The sequence below is a fragment of the Artemia franciscana genome, chromosome 2 (genome assembly GCF_032884065.1).
Source record: "Artemia franciscana chromosome 2, ASM3288406v1, whole genome shotgun sequence".
In the NCBI taxonomy this organism is placed as follows: Eukaryota; Metazoa; Arthropoda; class Branchiopoda; order Anostraca; family Artemiidae; genus Artemia; species Artemia franciscana.
In genome coordinates this window covers 34,465,878-34,487,687 of record NC_088864.1, presented here as the reverse complement: position 1 = coordinate 34,487,687, position 21,810 = coordinate 34,465,878, and the positions used below count along the sequence as shown (strand labels likewise).

Below are 21,810 nucleotides of genomic sequence, written 5' to 3'. Positions count from 1 at the left end.
TATATGCAAAGACAATGGGACAGCAAAGAATGTTGTATATTCGCAAGTTTTACGTAGTTAAAACCATATATATATATATATATATATATATATATATATATATATATATATATATATATATATATATATATATATATATATATCTATCTATATTCACAGGTGGGACATAGGGACACAACTACAATGGCGCGTAACTATTATGGCGCGTAACGACTTACGCGCGCGGGGGTGCTTGGGGGGGGGGGGGGCGCGAAGCGCCCCCACCAACTAGGTGTTGGGGTGGCGCGAAGCGCCACCCCAACAGCTAGTATATATATATATATATATATATATATATATATATATATATATATATATATATATATATATATATATATATATATATATATATATATATATATATATATATATATATCATAAATTTTGATAATGTCTCGTAATTTGTATCCTACGCTTTACAAACCAAATTAAAAAACTTACCCCCTCAGAAAATACCGCCAAGGAGAAAACTCGGTAAATCGTCTCAGAAAATACTCCCTTCCCCTTCTTCCCGCGGCTTGCTGGTCTCCAGTCACTTTCAACTAATAAAAAAAGGACTTGAGCTCTCAATTTCTGATCTAATGAGTACCCTCTAAAGTTTTCTAAGACCATGAGGTGGAGGTGTGGATGAGGATACGGAATAAATTTTGCTCAGTTTAGGGTTTGATGTTACGCTTTACTTTCATAATAACAGCGTAGACCAGAAATATTCCCAGAAAGAATAAAGGAGTAGATATCAATTTCACGTTTCTGATGCGTTTTGTTTAAGTTTATTTTTATAATGGAGAAAAGGTGGAATTTTGTAATATTCTTCCTACATTCCAAAATATAGACAAAACACATAATGTAAAATATCCTAAAGTATAATAAGTATAATAGTATAAACAAATAAAAAAAATTATATGTAATGGCAAGGTGATTTTCAATGTATAACTTAAATTTTGTTAAAAAAAACATATTTTTTTAGATAGATAGCTTTCAAACAGTTCGTGGTAACGAACTGTAGTAAGGAGCGACCCGGCTCAATAGTAACCAAAACTCTAAAAAATGCAATTTTGATACTAATAGCTATATCAAAAGAATCGCATTTTAATGCTGGTTTTAAATATATAAGTTTCATCAAGTTTAGTCTTACCCATCAAAAGTCGTCTGGGAAAAGGTTACCTAATTTAAGGAGTTGCGTCAAAGTATGTTCTTTTTACCTTAGATTTATAATGCATAAAACTAGCAATAAAAATATTACTTTTTGTTTCCAAGTAAAAAAAAGGTTTTATTCTGTCACTTAATTTTTTTAATTTGCATAAAAATTAAAATCACCGGGGGAAAATTTTGCAAGTTAAAAAAAGGTTTTCATAGAAACATTTGAGAAAAAAGATAAAAATAAGCCTAATAGAAAAACGATAGCATTACATCTTTGCTTGGAAAACTTTACAGGATAAAGGTTTCGAAAAGTTTATTGCCGTAAATATTGCAGTTATATAGAATAGATTCAAATGACTGGTTTATAAAAGAGCAGGAAAAACAGATTTCAAAAACTTTAGAGAACAAAGATTTTGTAGTTAATTTTGATGCATCCACTCTATTTATGAAAAAAAGCAAGATTTGCATCACTTTCTTAGAAAAAACTATAAATAACGGTTCTGTCTTGAAATTATGGGATATATATTTTTGTACATGTTTTGTATATTGGGGTCCTGACGCCATTCCCCCATCCCCAGCTGAAATGCGGTTTGTTCAAAAATCTTGTCAAAACTAAGATAAGCATGCAGGATTAAGTATCCACAGACACAGGACAGTTTACTTAAGTATATCTTTGTCTTTATGGCAATACATGGCTTATTTTTCAGCTTTCACTGTCATTTTCACTTGATTTGGGAAATCTGGATGCAACTTCCCCCCCACCCCTCCAAGGATTTCGACAAAATTACACATATGGTTCAAAGCATATAGTTCAAAATACTATATGCTACACATATGAAAATAACACCGGAAATTAAAAAAAATCTATTACACCAAAATTACGATCACTGCAAAAAGTTGGATATATTTTGAAATTAGCAAAAGTTACATTAGGAAAGCATTCATATTAAACTAAAATAATATAGAATTTTGAAACTACAATTGAAACTAGACGGAGTTTGGAAGAAGTATAGAGAACCGACACTTTCCCAGTAGGTTCAAAGACATCAGTCATTCTCTCATTCTATAAGAATACTGATAAAACTGAGTGCAAAAATTACCTGGGAATAAGTTTAATCGACATCGCAGGAAAATATTTGGGATTATTCTCCGTAACCGCTTCTAGGATAAAGGGAGAAAAGGACCCGTGAAAACCAAGCCGGCTTCCGTCAGGTTACAGACTTCACTGACAACATTTTTGAACTTCGCCTCATTCTCAAGCAGTTTGAAAGGTATAAATTGACCCTGAGTTTGGTATTGCTTGACTTAATTGCCACCTTCACCTCGGTCACTCGCCAAAAACTTTGGAAAATTCTAGAGAATTAAGTAATGCTCCTGAAATTTATCGAACTGCTTAAGCCATACTATGAGGGGTCAGTGAGCTGAATTCAAACTTACAGAGATGTATCGACGAGTTCCTGGTTGAGCTTGGAGTAAAACAGGGCTACGCCCTGTCTTCAGCAAATTTCAACTACTGTACTCACTGGGTACTTGAGAAGGTCCTATCTTCTCATCCAAGAGTTCAGATTGGACAGAACCCTTAAGTTGAAGACCTTGACTACACCGATCATGTCAGAGTCCTCTCAGACACAAAGAAAGCCCAAACTGAGCTCGGTACTGTGGTGACATGTGCAGACCGCATTGGCATGAAAGTCAGCGCAAGGAAGACGGAATGTCAATAAACTACGCTGATCCTTTCTCACTAAGTGTAAACCATGAACAGTTGATCAGGTCGACAAATTCAAATATGTTGGCTCCCAGCTTTATGCTGATACATAGTCAGACGCCGATATCCAACAGCGATTGCATAAAGAACACACAGTCTTTGTTTCCCTCAGAAAACCATTGTGGAACCTGCGAGAAATGAATTTACGACCTAAATTCCGAATCTATCTGGCTTTGGTTTGACGAATCTGGGGCATCAAGAGAAACGTTGCCTCATGATAAAAGAACGCCGACTGAAATGGTTGAGCTATTGCCATGCGGAAGCCATAAGAGTACTCACCTCACCAAATCCTTCTGGGTCAGCCCCTTATCTTATAGAAAAGACGCCAAGGAGAGCAGTAGAAAAACTGATGGGACCTGGACAATTCAGATCTTGAACCTCTTGTGAAAGTTCAGAAAGCTTGGACACAAATGGAAAACTTAATGGCTCCCGCTTGCAGAGCCTCTGGCAATAGACTGAACTACATGGTCCAAAAAAGTCTCAAAGATCCTCGGTACCAAGCAAGGTGGAAACGCCTGATTTTCGCTACAAGTACCAGTAAGTAAGTAAGTGATGTTATTTGCGACCAATTTACAGGCGCAAACGCACTTTCGTTGACGCTGGGGCGAAAGGAAAATGGGCTCCTGGAAAATAAGAATATATTTTAAAATCTATAAAAAAGTAGGAAATGAAAAAAAAAATATTCCAATTTAAATCTTAGTGAGATTAAAGCTCCTGGTAACACTTGTCCCCTACCATGGAAATTTTTAGACGGTACTGATGCGCAATTTCCACGCCGGAGTTGTCGTTATCGGCGAGAAATCAGAACGTTGTCGAGACATGATCTTTTTTGTTTTTAATAAGGGCAATAGAACTTTGAATTTCTATTAAAACGGCTCCTTTTACGGTATCATATGACTTTTTTCGATACGATTGCCCCTGGTGAAAAAATAAACAAATAAATAGACAAATGAAGACGCACCTGTGACCAGCTTTCTCTTAGAAAACACCATTTTCTTTTCTTGTCCCGTTTAAAATCCTTGGAAATGTGGATTTTGATTTTGCAATCAAACATTCGGGGTAACAAATTTTAAGTAAATGGCAACCGATGCCAATGTTAATTGAAACTGAAAAACAGAACTTCAAAAAACGTGTTCAAAGAATTACCGTATTATGTTGATTCCATATTTGTGAAATTTGCAAAGTTGGAAGGTATTCGTTTAAAAGGAAACTTGACCAATAGAGATAGTAAATATAAATAGAGAGCCGAACTTTTCTTCTTGTCATCAGCGTCTTTCAGCCCAAGGTTTGGTGAAATTTGTGCAATCGGCAGCGGTTAAATCAGTATTTTTAAAATTGAATTTAGAATGAAAAGAATCAAGGCCAGAGAAGGTGAAATCGAGCCACATTAATCCTACCCCATTTGGTTCTCTGCATTTTATTTACCATCCCCAAAGTTTGACTTACCGAAACAGGTTTCTCTTTTCCTGTGAATATATCACCCTGTGGATAATACACAGGAGCACCGGAGCATGGCTGGGTTTCCTTTTTCTTCTTTGGCACTTCAACTGGCTTTACTGCAGCAGGCTCAGAGATACGTTCTGGCTGTAACGTCGGACTCGGGACAGGTGTTGATGTCGTATGAGGCTTAAAAATAAACTGAAATTAACGAGGGTATAGGTGCTCTAGATACTTTTTACAAATTGCTTCAGTTCACTCCCGCAGATTTAAGATAAATATATTTATATTTCCAACAAAGGAAAAAAAGTTGCCTCAAATAATGGCTTTTCAGATCTTGAATTTCTGGTAGTGTTAAGCAGTTGCAGATTAGGGATAATTTTTACTCGATCAGTACGATTATATGCTTATTTTATCAAACTGATTTCCTTTTTTTTGTCAAAATTCTACTCCTACTGCCTGTGGGAGCAAAAGATTGGTCATGGCCCACGAGGTATCAGAAATTGCAGTCTATTTATTAATTACATCCCAGACTAATCAGAGACATCCAGCCCTTTACTCAATTGACTAAAAGACTAGTAGCTTAGGCTCTATTGTTCTCAGAGAAATTTTGTCTAAGGTTCTTCGAACTAACATAAAAAAACACATATTTTCAAACATCCATATTATTCAAGTCCTGGAACATAGTGATCCAGTTGAAATTATTTCTTCGACACCGGCTAGATGAGCTAGAGTTTCTTCTTTATATAATACTAACAGGAAAATAAAAATTTCAGTGTATTTACCTTTCTACATGGTAAATTTTACATCTATTAGTTTTTACGAATCCACTCAATTGTTTCTCTTTTCCCTGGCAGTTTAACTTAGGAGTAGGAATCCACGGGTCACGATCCTTAAATTTTAGAAGCAAATCATTTAAGAGAAACATTCATATACCAATTTGCCGTTTCAATTATTCCTACCAACTTGATATGAAAAAGATAAGCGAAACAACAGAAAATGAAAGTCAAATTCTTAAACCGAACTTCAATCTTTTCGCCCTTCTAGAAGGTCCTTCTATAGAAGGGCTTTCATTTTTTTTTCATAAAAATTGTTGTCCTATTGACTAACACAAAGTGGAAAATTACCGTAGAACATTTAATAAAAATCTTGAAATGTTTATGTCACAAGAGGATATTATACATGCCACAAATACTAAATATTTTTCTTCAAAATAGAAAGAAAGCTTTTTTTGTGTCATTATGGGATTGTTCCAAGAATATTCAAATCATTCTCCTTATTCCGGAAAGGGCTTACCCTGTAATCTTTTTCTTTAATACATAAATTCTAATAGTATTGTATCCAATTTGAAAGATCAACCCTCGAGATCTGAGGGAGGCTGCTTTCTTTGAGTCTTTTCTGAAAATCGGCTTCCCAAAGAAGTTCTACTCCAAGATACATGAAAAAAGGGAGATAGAAAGGAGAGCAAGAGAGAAGAGAACAGAACTTACCATCGGTGAAGGGCTTAATGATGCAAGAAGATCATCCAACTTCTTTGGCGGATCTTGAGAAAGAGGCTCTGGTGAACCAGTCCTTCGCAATGGAAGAGGAGAGCCACCACCAGGTTTGAATAGTCTAGGTTTCGTTGTCAGAGGATGTGAGGGAACATTACAAAATGGTTCTTGTGGAGTTCTAGCTGACAGTCTGGGGTAGTCTGGATGGTGTGGCACATTACAAAGAAGCTCTGGATGACCAGGAATATTGCATATTGGCGGACCTCTTGCGCTTATTTCATCCTCGATATGATTAGGGTAGTCTGGGTGTTTGGGAATATTGCAGAGAAGAGAAGGATGGCCTGGCAGTGTGCACTTGGGTGGAGCTATTGTACTAAGCGTTCCCAAATGCATTGCATATTCAGGATGATATGGTATGTTACATTCCATTATTGGATGCAGAGGGATATTGCAAACATAATATCCATCATTTGGAGGACCAGGACTGAATTTTGGATAATCTAAGTGTTTAGGGACGTTACAAAGTAGTTCCGGATGATTAGGTATGTCACAAACTGGAGGACTTTTATTATCATCCGGGATATAAATCGGGTAATCTGGGTGCCCTGAGATATTACAGTTAAAATGCAGCTTCTTTGGGTGACAGCGGATATTACAAAATGGCATAGCCCCTGGAAGTAGTTCCGCCGGTTGAGCATACTTTGGGTAGTTTTCATGAGTTGGGATGTTACAGTTCCCAGTTTCAGGATGACCTGGAACATTGCAATAAGGATCTTTTAGAGCATCAGTTTCAGTCATGTAACCAGGGTATTCTGGATGTCCCTGAATATTACACAGAAGCTCAGGATGACTTGGTATAAAACAAAAAGGTGCAGTACTAAATCCGTTATCTCCAACAAGTTTCGGGTAATCTGGATGGAATTTTACATTACATCTTCCAGTTGGATGGCCTGTTATATTACAAATAGGCTCTGTTTGTGATTCTCCTAATGGCATAAAATCTGGATAAGAAGGATGGCCTGGGATATTACATTTGATAGTTGGATGGTCTTCGATATTACAAAATGGATCGTCGTGTTCAGATCCTGGACGAGTATACCTGGGATAGAAGGGATGGTCAGGCAGATTACAAAAGGCTATAGGGTGGTTTGGAACGGTGCACACGTTTCGCCTTTCATTTTCAGTTCCTGCTCTGAATCGAGGATATTCAGGATGAGACCCAATATTACACATGATTTTTGGGTGTCCAGGACCTTCAATGTTACAATAAGGTTCTTCTGCACTCGGACAGCTAATTTTAAATATTGGAAAACCTGAATGAAACTCCACATTGCACATAGGGCGTGGGTGGGACGATACAGTACAAAGCGGTTCAACGTCTTGAGCCATTTTGGTGCGAGAATACTTAGGAAAATCTGGATGTGATTCAATATTGCACAGTTGACCTTCTATAGGGCTATCAAGTTGCCTCGTTTGTCCTTGTAGTGTCTTTGATGACTTCTTTATAGTTGAATATTCATCTTCGGACAGAGTCGCGCGTACATCTATCTCAGAATCCAGTTCATCAGGGCTCATAAGCTTCATTCGTCTTACTGGTATAGGCTGTTTATTGAACTCAATAGTGTTGCCACCTATAACAACAGGCATACATTATTTCCATCATTTGATAAGAATCCAAAGGATCTTTGCAAACCTTGAAACTTAGTTATTATACTGTAGGCTTATAATTAATAGAAATTTTTTTTGCGTATTTCTTTTAAAAACAGAAACCTTTTGAATTCAAAGACAATTGCTCTATTCTACTGATAAGCAGTAGAATATTAAAAAAAGGAGAAAAAATGTGAACAGAAATTGTTTCCATTTCGCAAACTAGACTGAGTAAAATGGAAAAATGATGACGAACAAGAGGAAAATGATAACAGAAACCCAGATTTCTTAATATTTGTCCTCTTTTCCATCCTCTTTTTAAGCAAAAGCAACGCCCTCCCCTTGTTTTATGAGCCGAAGTTTTAAGAAAAAGTTCATTTTTAAAGTTTTTTCTTTTGTAGTTTATTTCCTTAATAGCGTCTTTTACAGTCCTATGCAGTGCTTGCCTTCTTTGGCAGTCTTATGGTAGCATTGGTCGACGATAGTGGATTCGACCAGTGGAGGCTTTTTAGCATCCCCAGCTTTCGTAAAAATTTTATGGAGAACAAAATATTTATTTAAATATAATAAAGTTTCAACAATAAATGTTCACATGACGAGGACAAATTCAGAACTAACTATACAAATGGACACTTTTCTTTTGTATTCGCTTAAACCATAAAATACTTGACTTTCAATAATACTTTCTGAAACGTCAATAATTGCTTCAATTTTCCAGGAAACAGAAACCTGAACATTGAAATAAACAGACTTAATTCAAAACTATGTAATCTAACACGAAAGTTAGTTAAAGAATTAATACGCAGAGATGAAACTAGAATAACCCAGAAAAATAAACATCATCAAAGTCTAAAAATCCTTGGGAATATTTTTCCATTTTTAAATTAGACTAAAAAATGATAACAAGAAAAAAAGAAGAACGAAATCCTTGACATCCCAGATACGCAACTCTTTAATCTTATTATATACTCAGGTCCAATTCTCTATGATGAAGTTGACACTGCTCTGAAGTCCCTAAGAAATAGGAAAATACCTGGCCACGACGGAATCCCAGATGAACTTATTAAATATGGCAGAAAGGCTATCAAGAAGCCATATTTTAAACTACTTACAAATATATGGTCTTCTGAGGCTATTCTTTTCAAGAAGGGAAAGAAATCAGTATGTAATAACTGGAGAGAAATAACATTATAGACGATTAGAATTAAGGATCGCTGCCAAAAAATATTAGATAGAATTAAAAGACAAGTAGATTCTGTGCTAAGATATGAGCAAGAAGATTGTTGGCCAAGTCAGTTGTGTTGCATCCTTATCTTCACCCTTCGGGTACTGCTTGAAGAATCGAATAAATGACAGAAACAGATCATGTTAGTTTTTATAGACCCTCTGAACGCTTTCGATTCCGTCCATCGTGGAATGATGTGGAAAATTCTTTGGTTTCATGGAATCCCTGGAAAAGTTATAAAGATGATCAAAGCCCTGCACGAAGAGCATTTGAACGTGGCCGAAAAGGGACAGACGGATTGGTTGGCTGCTAAATCTGGTTTAAGGAAAAGATGCCTCTTCTACCCAATTTTATTGCCCATAATTGTCAAGTTGTTTGATAAATTTTGCAACTTCTATGGCGGAGTACAGTTGAAACCTAAGCGACAACTTTATGACTGTTGCTTTGCCAACGACATAGTTTTTGCTACTCATTTCACAGAAGATATGCAACGGAGCATTAAGGAGCTCGCTCCAAAAACTTCCCAAACAGTCTTGCAGATTAACGTTAACAAGACCAAGGCAACATCAAATGGTGCCATTACTTCGATGGCTGGATGTCGTAAGCTTGGGGCATTCAAAATCGATGAAGTCAGCGAATTCAAGTATCTAGGTAGTAGTTCGAAATGGCAGGTGTGACAGAGAGATCATCCTTTGAATTACATACGAAGGTGCAGCATTTTTCAATTAAATAGCATTTTGAGATCTAACAAGTATTCTGACAGGTTGAAGTTAAATCTGTTCAGCAACAACGTAATCTACATATTGATCAATGGATGCAAAAGTCTAAGTAAGTATGTATCACCGAATCATGTCTTCAAGGGCTTTCTGATCCGACAAGTAAAAATAAAATTGATGTGGTTCCAAGCAAAGACATTTAAATATTTACTCACAGTTAAGTTATCGATTTAGTTGCTTAAAAAATTGCGACATTCGCTCTATTGCAACTAACTGAAAATCGTTCTAATGGAGTAATCATTTCCGCAAACACAGAAATGAAATATGTCTATTAGACATAATAGGAAAATACAATACAGAAAGAGAAAATGCACAGCAATTTTTATCCTTTAAAACATTGTTTCTTTTTAGGTTTCAAATCCCCATTTTCAAAAGGCCAGAAATCACATAAAATAAGTAGCCTGCTCTGTGCAAGCCCTCTCTAAGTGGACAAGATGTAGTATACTCTCATTAGAAAATCAAATTTAAAACTTTAAGGGACCAATAGTTTACATACATTTTCTAGTGAAGGGGGGGGGGCTTTGGAAATGAGGAAAAATACTTTTTAGGTCCAAATACGCCCATTTCAGAGCACAAATGTAGAAGAACCATTAATTTTTAACTGCATGAGTTTTATTCCGAAACTTTGCAGCGTTAGCGTTTCCCTTTACCTTTTTTAATGTAAAGACTGTATTGTACCACACAAAAAAGCAAATTTAAGAAGTTTCAAATTATACTTATTAACTTGTAAGGGTACGTTCTTGCTATTGTAGGTGTGAAAATAGACTGAAAAAAAACGATATGAAAAATTAACTGATAAAAGCCACATATTTAAAGATGAAAGCTTAACTTACTTGAACGAGGTCCTTCAAAGCGTGATTCCGTTTTCTCAGCGCTACCTGATGTCATATATTGCTGTTCATATTGATAAGTCTTAACGACAGTCCGTTGCTGCTGTCTTCGAGTCTTAAAGAAGATATTATTATCGCACAATGCACACACACACACACACACAATATATATATATATATATATATATATATATATATATATATATATATATATATATATATATATATATCAATATATATATATATATATATATATATATATATATATATATATATATATATATATATATATATATATATATATATATATATATATATATATATATATATATATATATATATATATGTGTGTATATATATAATCAAAAAAGGAATCACCAATGCAACACCAGAAACACAGAAATAAACGCGCACCATAAAAAAAGACATATAAACAAAATAGAAAGGCAGAAAGGAGAAAGGAAGACTGTTCTCCTACTCTAGTAATTAAAATAGATCAGTAGAAGGGTGAAATTAAGCCTAAAAAAATTATTTCCACTCAGCCTATGTAACATAAGGTGATAAACCTAGCTCACATAAAATGACTCGAGACAATTCCCTACAATTAAAGAATTATGAAAACTGACGTAAAGAAAACTGAAATCATTGGATACCTGAAAATTTTTGTTTGATAGCTTTTTGGTACCCTTTGGGCCAACATTGTTGCCTTGCAAGATAAAATGGATAAAACGCAACTTTGCTGTAACACAATTAAACTTAAAAGATGTACTAGAATTTTTAATTTCAGTTTGGTTAAGCCCTTTCCCGATTTTCTATGACCATTAGTTTAGTCCACTTATTTTTCCAACCCTTTCCGCATGAGAGCACAAACATACCAATACTATTGATTTTCGTTCTATTAGATGTACATGTATGTTACACTATTATTAATTTTCTGAAGTGGCCTAGACAGGTTATATTACATTGCAGATATTACATAGCATCGGCGTTAGATATTTCATTACATAAATGATTATGTATTGAAGTTATATCCTGGAGTAAGAAATCTAAGATACAAACTTTTATTGTACGTACAACTTTTATTATACTTACAGCTTTTATTAATCAAAACAAATTTACAATCATTATTAAACCACAGAAAAAAAAATAAAAACACAACAAAAGGAAAAACAAAACGTGAAAAAAGCTTATAAAGGATAAAATATAAGCAAAATAAACGATGAATTAAAGAAAGGCGGGAACCCTAGCAAGCATTTCCAGGGAGTGGGTTGACATTAGAAATAAATTTAAGCCATATTAAGACGTATTTCTGAGAGGTCTCAATGAAGATACACCGTTTCTGTTGCTCTATAAGATGCACCTGAGAGAAAAAGAATTAGTTTTTGCATTTAGTTATTTCTGAGAGGTTTAAATTAAAATGCCACGTTTCTTTGAGCCAAGACTATGCATATTCAAGCCACTGTGACAATAAAAGCCCACCCTAACAAACAATTCTAGAGGGGGAAAGTTGTTATTAGAGATAAAGCTCTATTTACACTTTAGTTCACGTTTTACAAGGCTCCTATAAGCAAAAATAAAGAATTTTGCAATTTATTTCTAAAAGAAAGATTATGGATGCGTGTGTGCTGTGGGACAGTCCTTTTGGCTAAATAAATGTCTTTGTTAACCCTTTATTTTGTAAGACTACCTGCACCTTTAGAAACAAATGCCCTACCGCACGGCATTAATGCCTCTGAAACTCGAAGCTGAATATGCGTATAGTTTTTCAGTAGTTTTAAATCAATTGACTCTCTCAGAATTTTCAAACAATAGCATTTTAGTCTTCTTTTGGCTAAAATTGTTGTTTTGCACCACAAAATGGCTGAAAACATCGCTTTGCTGTGGGACAATCTTTTTGACAAAAAGGCCTATGTTAACCGTTATTTTGTACAACTATCTGCACCTTCAGAAAAGAATGCACTATCGTACGGAAGTACGGCTTCTTAAACTCGAGGTTCAATGTGCATATAGTTTTTCGACAATTCTAAATCAATCAGCTATCTCAGAACTTTCACGCAATAGCTTTTTGGACTTCTTTTGGCTATAATTGTTGTTTTGCACAACAAAATGGCTGTAAACCCCACTGCTTTGGGACAATCTTTTTGAAAAAATGCGCTACCGTACGGCATTACTGCCTGTGAAATTCAAGGCTCAATATGTGTATAGATGTTCGATAATTCTAAATATATTAACTATCTAAGAATTTTCAAACAGTAGCATTTTATTCCTTTTTTAGCTAGAATTGTTGTTCTGCGCCACAAAACAGCTAAAATGAATGTCTATATGAACCGTTTATTTTCTAAGACTACCTACATCCTTAAAAACGAAAGCGCCAACGTACTGCATTACTCTCTCTAAAACTCAAGGTCCCATATGCGAATACATTTTCGATAATTCTAAATTAAATCAGTTAATTATCTCATAATTTTTACGCAATAGCTTTTCCACCTTCTTTAGGCTAGAATTGTTGTGTTACGCCACAAAATGGCTGAAAACGCCACTTTTCTACAGGACTGTATTTTTGGCTGAATGAAATGTCCAGGTTAACCAATATTTTGTTGGACTACTTGCATCTTTAGAAACGAATGCGCTACCGTACGGCATTACTGCCCCAGAAATTCGAGGCTCAACCAAGGAAATGCTGATATGGTAGTGTCTCGTAGTCTTCTCCCTACACCCTTAGGTTTTTAATCATAGCATCCAAAGAAATCCTAATTTGGCGGGGGCCCTCACAGGTTTTTAAAGAATCAAAGAAACTATTATATAACAGCCAAAAAAATTCTGATTTGGCGGAGACCCTCAAGATTTTTCAACACTCAAAGAAACTATTACATAACAACGAATCTAAATCCTGATTTGGTGGGACCCTCGTATGTTTTTTTAAGAACATATTAGAGAACTCCTGAAGTAAACAAGCCCTGAGCCTCGTAGTTTTTTAAAGAAAAACCAGAGAAAATATGATTTGGAGGGGTGTCGTAGGCTTATGGGGGCCCTGGAGGTTTTTTTTAACACTTTTTATTAGGTAATTAACACCTGAATCTCTGAAACATTCCACATTATGTAACATGCACCTACATCATGAAGAAGTTACTTAAAAAAAGTGTCGGGACTGGGATTCAAAGGGATAGGGATGTTGTGGAAGTGCCTATGGGGATACTACTTTCGTGCCACATATTCTGGGTGACTTGTGATTTCAGAGCTAAGCGGATTGAAATATTGAGCGAATTCCAAGTAATTCGAATACAAAAACCTACATCATTTTAGCTGCTGGGCACACTCTTCGGTTGTCACTTCACATTTAAACCTTAATGCTTTCACTAAAACCTCCGTCATAAAGCCAGCGAAGTTTCGAAGTTTGCTCCTCGAAATTTCGAAGTTTTTTGCAACAAAACTTTGTCAGGTCAGCTTGAAGATTCCGCGAAAGCCCATTCAAGTTTGATAACAACAATTCACTTCTCAATCCAGACGATGCTCTGCCACAACGTTTCTAACGGTTGTATTTTAGGTCTTCAAAAATCGAAGCTTGGTCTTCACTGGTCGTAATATCCTTTAGACGTTACCCTCCACACTTTTTTCTCTTTTTCTAATCCCTCCGTGCCACCCCCGGAAAGTGCCATTCGATAAGGTTCGCAGCCCTCCAAAACCCCCAGCTACACAACTGCCCCCGGCTATTTCTTTGTTAAAAATATATTTTTGAAGCGAGTTAAATGTTAGCCATGCATATTTTTGCCATGTCCCGGTTACAATTGTTGCTTTGCAAGAATAAATGGCAAAAATCAGCCTTTTGCCGTGATGGATCTCTTTTGCTTCTTAAAAACGGACACAAGGATTTTAAATTTCCACTTGATTGGAATTTAGTTTTTTTAGATAGTGGTTTTAAGGCCGTGATTAAGTGAACTGATGGAAGTCGAAAATCCCATGTTAAATTGAAAATTTATATTTAAAAAGTACTCAAGTATTCATTGGCGGATGATGCCGCTTTTAATATCAGGCCATAGCTTCCTGAAGAGGCTACAAAATGTTTGAAAGGATTTTGCTCTATTTCTTCTAATTGCTTAGAAATCTTAGAAAATGTCTAGGTCTTTTTCACAAGTGTACTCTATGAAGGATATTGCTTTTGGAACAAAATCGGTACTATCATGAGCAGAAGACAATAACCTGTAAGATGATTGGAACCATTTTTCGATGTATTTTCTTGTTTTCTAACAGTCCCCTAGAATATTTTCAGCTACCTGAAATTTTCACAAGTCGGTTGCCAGAAAGAATCGTTTCAGATCGCCGATAATACCCCCTAGAGACCAAAATGACAAGCTGGTATAATCAGCTGCTTGTTAATAGAGTGTGAATTTTTTATAAATTATTTCAATGCAATGAAGAAACCTAGAAATGAGAAATAGTCAGGAGCCTTCAGTAAAGTTGTGCACACAAAGCCGAAATCATGGGGAAAATTAAATCAAAGCGAGGTATACATCTTAAAAGTGTTACCACACATAGACAGCGCCTTTGTAAAAAGTATTTGGAATTTGGTAGATGCAAATATCCAAAATACCTAAAACTACGGTACGCCGAAGAACTAGACAAGTCACGAGATTTCGGTCAAGCGACAAACCTTGAGGCGGAGCAGAACCCTGTATCTTCTTCCCCGTTGCCCTACCGGATCGTGACAGGTGGTAGATACTTGGATTGCGACGAATTGAAGGATTGTCGACAGATTTTTGATCCTGCATTTTTCATGCGCGATCTAGAGACTAAAGCTGGGAAGCAGAGGTGAGGGGGAACCAACCCCTAAAAGTCATAGAACCTTAACGAAATATACACCATCAGATTCAGCGTATCAGAGAAACCTACTGTAGAAATTTCAACCTCCTATCTACAATTAAACAACAAAAAAACCAGTGTTTTTAAGTGAAAGCAAGGAGTGACATTAAAACTTAAAACGATCAGAAATTACTCCGTATATGAAAGGGACTTTTCCTCCTCAACGCTCCGCTCTTTACGCTAAAGTTTTTTACTGTTTAGAAATTTAGATTTAAGAGAAAGAGTCAAATTTTAGCGTAAAGAGCGGGGCGTTGAGGAGGAAAAGCCCTTTTCACATACGGAGCAACTTCTGTTCGTTTTAAGTTTTAATGTCGCTCCTTACTTTCATTTAAAAAAACTTTTTTTTAATTTCTGGACATTTTTCAATTAATGCATGGTTTGATTTTGGCTCTCCGCATATAAATAATTAAAACAAAATTTGCATATTAATTTTTTGTGGCCAAATGGCTTTTTCATAGTTTTAATCGTAAGATTTTGAGAAAAAAGGAGCGAGGGAGGAGGCCTAGTTGCCCTCCAATTTTTTGATTACTTAAAAAGGCAACTATAACTTATAATTTTTACGAACGTTTTCGTAAGTAAAAATTATACGTAACTTACGAATTAAATTACGTAGCGAACTTCAATATTTGTATGTTTTTATTGCGTATATGAGGGGGCTCACCCCTCGTCGATACCTCGCTCTTTACATCAAATATCCCCCAAAACCAAAAAAATCCCCTTGAAAACGTCTGTACACTTCCCAGTAGCCATTACTATATGTAAACACAGGTCAAAGTTTGTAACTTGCAGCCCCTCCCACGGGGACTGCGGGGGTGTAAGTCGTCCTCAAAGACACAGTTATTAGGTTTTTCGACTATGGTGAATAAAATAGCAATCTCAGAATTTTGATCCGCTGACTTTGGGGAAAAATGAGCGTGGGAGGGGGCCTTGGTGCCCTCCAATTTTTTGGGTCACTTAAAAAGGGCACTAGAACTTCTAATTTCCGTTAGAATGAGCCCTTTCGCGACATTATAGGACCACTGAGTCGATACGATCACCCCTGGGAAAAAAAACAAATAAACACGCATCCGTGTTGTTTCTTCTGGCAAAAAATGCGAAATTCCACATTTTTGTGGATAGGAACTTGAAACTTCTACAAAACGGTTCTCTGATACGCTGAATCTAATTGCGTGATTTTCGTTTAGATTGTATGACTTTTAGGGGGTGTTTTCCCTTTTTTTCTAAAATGAGGCAAATTTTTTCAGGTTCATAACTTTTGATGGGTAGGACTAATGTTGATGAAACTAATCTATTTAAAATCAGCATTAAAATGCCATTCTTTTGATGTATCTAAATTTAAATCCCATTTTTTAGTGTTTCGGTTACTATTGAGCCTGGTCGCTCCTTATTGCAGTTCGTTACCACGAACTGTTTGAAAATGTGGAATTTTGTATTTTTTGTCAGAAGGCAGATCACGGATACGTGTGTATTTTTTTTTTTTTTCGGGGGTGATCGTATCAACCCAGTGGTCCTAGAATGTTGCGAGAGGGCTCATTCTAACGGAAACGAAAAGTTCTAGTGCCCTTTTTAAGTGACCAAAAAAATCGGAGGGCACCTAGGCCCTCCGATTTAGTGGGACGGCACCTAGGTCGTCCCACGCTAATTATTTTCCCAAAGTCACTGGATCAAAATTCTGAGATAGCCATTTTATTCAGCGTAGTCGAAAATCCTTATAACTATGCCTTTTGGGACGACTTACTCCCCCACAGTCCCCGTGGGAGGGGCTACAAGTTGCAAACACTGATCAGTGTTTACATATAGTAATGGTTATTGGGAAGTGTTCAGACGTTTTTAGGGTCGTTTTCATTTGGTTGGGGGCAGGGGTTGAGAAGAGGGGGATATGTTGGGGAACTTTTAATGGAGGAATTTGTCATGGGGGAAGAACATTTTCATGAAGGGAGCGCAGGATTTTCTAGCATTATTAAAAAAAAACAATGAAAAAATAAATATGACAAAGTTTTTTCAACTGAAAGGAACAGAATAATCCTGTTATCATTTTCCTGTAAATATTAATTCCTGTAAATATTCTGTAATAATTTCTGTTAAAAGGAACAGAAATCATTACGCATATGAGGGGCTCACCTCCTCCTAATACCTCGCTCTTTACGCTAAAGTATTTTTAGAAATTTCAACTATTTATTCTACGGCTTTTGTGATTCAGGGGTCATTCTTAAGAAATTGGGACAAAACTTAAGCTTTAGCGTTAAGAGCAAGGTACTGACGAGGGAGTGAACCCCCTCATATATGTAATAAAAATATGAGAAAACAGAAGTTCGTTACGTAAGCTAATTTGTAAGCTACGTATATTTTTAACTAATAAAATTTATTTTTACTAATAAAAACATTCATAAAAAATTAAATGTTCTAGTTGCCTTTTTAAGTAACCAAAAAATCGGAAGGCAACTAGACCTCCATCCCCGCTCCTTTTTTTTCTCAAAATCATTCGATCAAAACTATCAGAAAGCCATTTAGCAAAAAAAAATAAAAAAAGCAAATTTTGTTTTAATTATTCATCTGCGGAGAGCATAAATCAAAACATGCATTGATTCAAAAACGGTTAGAAATTAAATTAAATAAAAACAAGTGTTTTTTAACTTAAAGTAAGAAGTGACATTAAAACATAAAACAAACATAAATTATTGCATATATGAAATGGCTGCTTCCTCATCAACGCCCCGCTCTTCACGCTAAAGTCCGACTCTTTCTCTTAACTCTATTTTTAAAACAGTAAAAAAACTTTAGCGTAAAGAGCGGGGCGTTCACGAGGAAGCAGTCCCTTTCGTATACGAAGTAATTTCTGTTCGTCTTAAGTTTTATTGTCACTCCTTACTTTCAGTTAATTTTTTTTCAATTTAATTCGTAAGAAAACTTTGGTTTTCTAAGAATCCTCGAAGAAAGCTTTCAACTAAGTTTGGTATTTAGTTTCGAATTAATCAACTGAGGTATTTTAAATAGTCTATCCATAGGAAAAAAAGTGGAAAAAACAATAAATTTTAATAATGCACTCTATGAATGCCATCACAGCTTCATATACATGGCCATTTTGTACTTGAGAATGATAGTGCTCTTTTGCTCATTTGCTCTTCTCCCTTGGTCGGTAACCAAACTTTGTAAGACCCAGCCAAATATATTACTATTCCTCGGCTGAAGCATCTCACCAAAGGAAGCTGTCTATCAAAACCTCTCAAAAGACTTGATAATTGGTACTATTTGAAGTTTTTACAATCGACGGTCTCTAGAGAATCAAAAGACAGAAGACTAACCTAACTTCAATTTTGAAGCTCGATGTTTTCAAGTTCACTTAATCACGGCCTTAATGTTCTCAGGTATGTTTTAGGCTATTTTACTGGGTAATTTTCATAAAGATAAAATCCCTCTTTTGTGTGTTTCACCTTTTTTAAACAAATTATGCATATGTCGTTATACTAATAACTTAATTTTTCTTAAATCAATAAATTTTGCATATTTAGAATCAACATAAAAATTAGTTAAAAATAGTAAATACATATATTCACATATAATAGTTCACAGTAATAGTGATAGTAACAGTAAATAGTTCACATATTTTCAAGCTATATTCAGGAGGGAAGGTTGTCCTTCTTCGACTAAATGCAGAAAATTATACAGGAAAACCCACTTTCGATGGTTCAATGGCATCGAGATTTCCTTACATGTGAATAAAATAAGCTGCTACATTCTATTGTGTCAAAGTGTATTCTATACTTCAAGGTGTAACCGACAAAAAGACAAGGGCTTTGTTTGAAATAAGAGATTAGTTCATGATGTGTCATCAGAAAAAAAACTTCAAATTTTATTTTCCGTAATATGAAACATGCTGCAACATACACGCGTATGTGCCACAATAGGCACGCGTAAAATTCACAACAGGCACGTATGTGGTACGGGCTTGTAATCTTACCACTTTTATGATTTTAGACCCGCAAGTCTTTATGGTTCTCATAGATTTCACCACTTTTGCTGACAAATCCCCTCTCCTTCAAAATTAATTCCCGTCTGTGCCATCTGATTCTGGGGTCGCAAAGTTGACTAAGATTTGAACAATAAAGAGGTCAATACTTTAAAGTATTTCCACGTCATATAAATTCGTTTTCATTCTTATACTCCAAAGATAATAATTATTTACCTCTGAGAAATGCTGGACACTTTGATTTGGCGCTGCTAATGAATATTCCACACCGAGAGCTGGCAGAGCCGTCTCTTCTTTGGGTTGATCAACGCTTCTTGTAGTTATATATGTTCTTGCTAGTCTATTATTCTTCGCAACACCAAAATTAGGCTCAAAATCTAATTGGTTAATATTACCTCCTGAAGTCGAATAGTGAACCTCCTGACGAAACCCTTGATTCTCTTTGGTCACCTTGGCACCAAATGGACTTTCATAGGTATTCTGAAAACATTCTAGTTTTTATTATGTAGGCTATGGCAACAAATGTGATTAGTTCGTTGAATGTTTATCAAAAACTTAACTTGGTGGAAATGTATTCGAACTGAAGAGAAAAACCTGACAAAACATTAAAAAAAGATGAACAGGCTTTGGTTTCCATGTCAGCTAGCTTAAAAAACATCTCTGTTCTTATGGATGAAATGGGGAATTTTGTTATACAGAATACTTTTATTTATACAAGCAATCTTAATTCCAACTAAATGGTGCTAGTACTTACAAAAAAACAAGCGCAAGACTATAACCTATTAAAGACTGACATGTAAAAAGGAGCGAACGAATTGGCGAAACGCTTTGTTCTTGGAGTAGGCAATTACAGTTTCACCTTTTTAGCTGACCTTTTGACAAATTCCTGCAAATGCGTAATGACGTAGCACTTTTTTTGGCTACTTGCGTGTTATAGCGACCACAGTTTTGTTCTTGATCCGAGTAAAGCTGGTTTCTCTCTCTGCATTCAAAGATAATCAAGCTTAGTCTCAGTGAGATAAACTACTATGCAGTATATTTTAATTATATTTTTAATATATAGAGTTGGCTAGGATTCGAACCCTCACCCTCGTGGACAATGGATCTTGAATCCAGCACACCCATCCACACGGCCAGGACGGCTAATAGTCTGGTAAATTTCATTAGGATTAACCTGACTTCATTCTTGGATATGGTAGCTATAACACGCAAGTACTATTTATTGTGACACAACTTTTCAAGCTTTGGACTATGATGTCTCCACATTTCTGAAATTTATTGGGTGAAAAGATTCCAGACACATGCTTTAAAAAAGAATTGAGAAAAGGAGTAACATAATACGTTATTTTCGTTTCTTTAGTTTAATATTTTTGGCACAACTTTGAGTGATGCAGCTACAACAATTAGGTAATCAATCAAAGAAATGAAATTATTTGTCAGGATGCTTATAATATAAACCTAGCAACAAGTTCATTGCATTAGAGTTAAGACATATCTGTAAATTCTTCCTTATACTTTTTTAAAAATTAATAAATCACTTTACGTAAATTTCAAAAAAGTAGCAACAATGTCAGAAACTTAAATATGCATTAGGTTATAATTCAAACAACTTTGAAGAACGAGCCCAATTTAAGGGTGATTCAAAGACACGCACTTCCTTTGGCGAGAAAAAAAAAACATATGGTTTTGACCTTCTGCAAACTATTTTTGGCATCATGAATGTTAATGACACTTCGGAGGAACTCTGCCAACGTGCCTCGTATTGCTTTACAATTCAGGACTAGGAATAAAAACGAAGAGATAGGTCAGAGAAGGCGTTTGAATATTAACTGAAAGCATAATGGTTCTCCTCTGAATTAGACTGGTACAACTTAACATCGTCAATCTTAATCATTTTGCACCCGGTGAAACCATATTTCATTTTTGAAATTATGAACAGTCTCTCGTTTTAAGTGATTTAATTTATATTAAAAAAATTAATAAAAAATAAAGAATAAATTTAAAACTACAAATGATCAAAATTAGTTTATAAAGACGCAAAGCTAAAACAGCAAGTGTTACTAAAAATTAAGAAAAGAAACTTGAAACAAACCTAAATTACAATTACCAATTGAAGGTAAAGTCAAAACGATCAGAAATTAACACGAATAGTGTAGTATTGCCACCCCTCAAGCGTCCTAGATAGATTGCTTAAATTGAAGACTCAGCCAATCTATTGCCCCAGTAAGTGCATATTTCATTCCAACCTTCAGGGAGGCTTGAGGGCCACAACACCATGGTTATTTGTTTAATACTTAACTTATGATCTTATGCAAGCAAAATTCTATTATTTTAACTCCTACTTTGAAATTTTTTTAAAATGAACTCTTTACTTTTCATGAAGATTTCTTATTTTTTCATATTTATCTTCTGTTCCTTTTATAGTTGACATATTTTTGTGCGTACTCACGATCAAAATGTTGCCAAATAAGTTTTATTAGAAAAAGCATTTTATTAGAGTCCCACCACATTCAACTAAATAAATTTTGGTCCTATTTAGATTAAAATTTTTGACCTATTCTATGTTGCAGCGTTAGCCTCAGATTTCTATTCGAAAAGCTTAATAATGCTTATTTGCCAACTTCAGTAGAAAAA

The 21,810-nt window shown here is 35.4% G+C and overlaps 1 protein-coding gene across 4 annotated transcripts in view; it reads right to left on the bottom strand.

The window, feature by feature from the left end:
• LOC136040565 (uncharacterized) overlaps positions 1-21,810 on the bottom strand; it is a 60,386-nt gene that overhangs the window by 5,768 nt on the left and 32,808 nt on the right. For 2 of the 4 annotated variants that reach the window (XM_065724810.1, XM_065724796.1), the window contains exons 5-9: positions 19,393-19,656; positions 10,356-10,467; positions 5,872-7,505; positions 4,391-4,570; positions 481-581 (exon numbers count right to left, since the gene is read on the bottom strand). In XM_065724810.1, the coding sequence (XP_065580882.1) occupies positions 481-581; positions 4,391-4,570; positions 5,872-7,505; positions 10,356-10,467; positions 19,393-19,656 (2,291 nt within the window). The remainder of the gene's footprint in view (positions 1-480; positions 582-4,390; positions 4,571-5,871; positions 7,506-10,355; positions 10,468-19,392; positions 19,657-21,810) is intronic. The other 2 variants (XM_065724820.1, XM_065724803.1) reach the window with 1 other exon arrangement.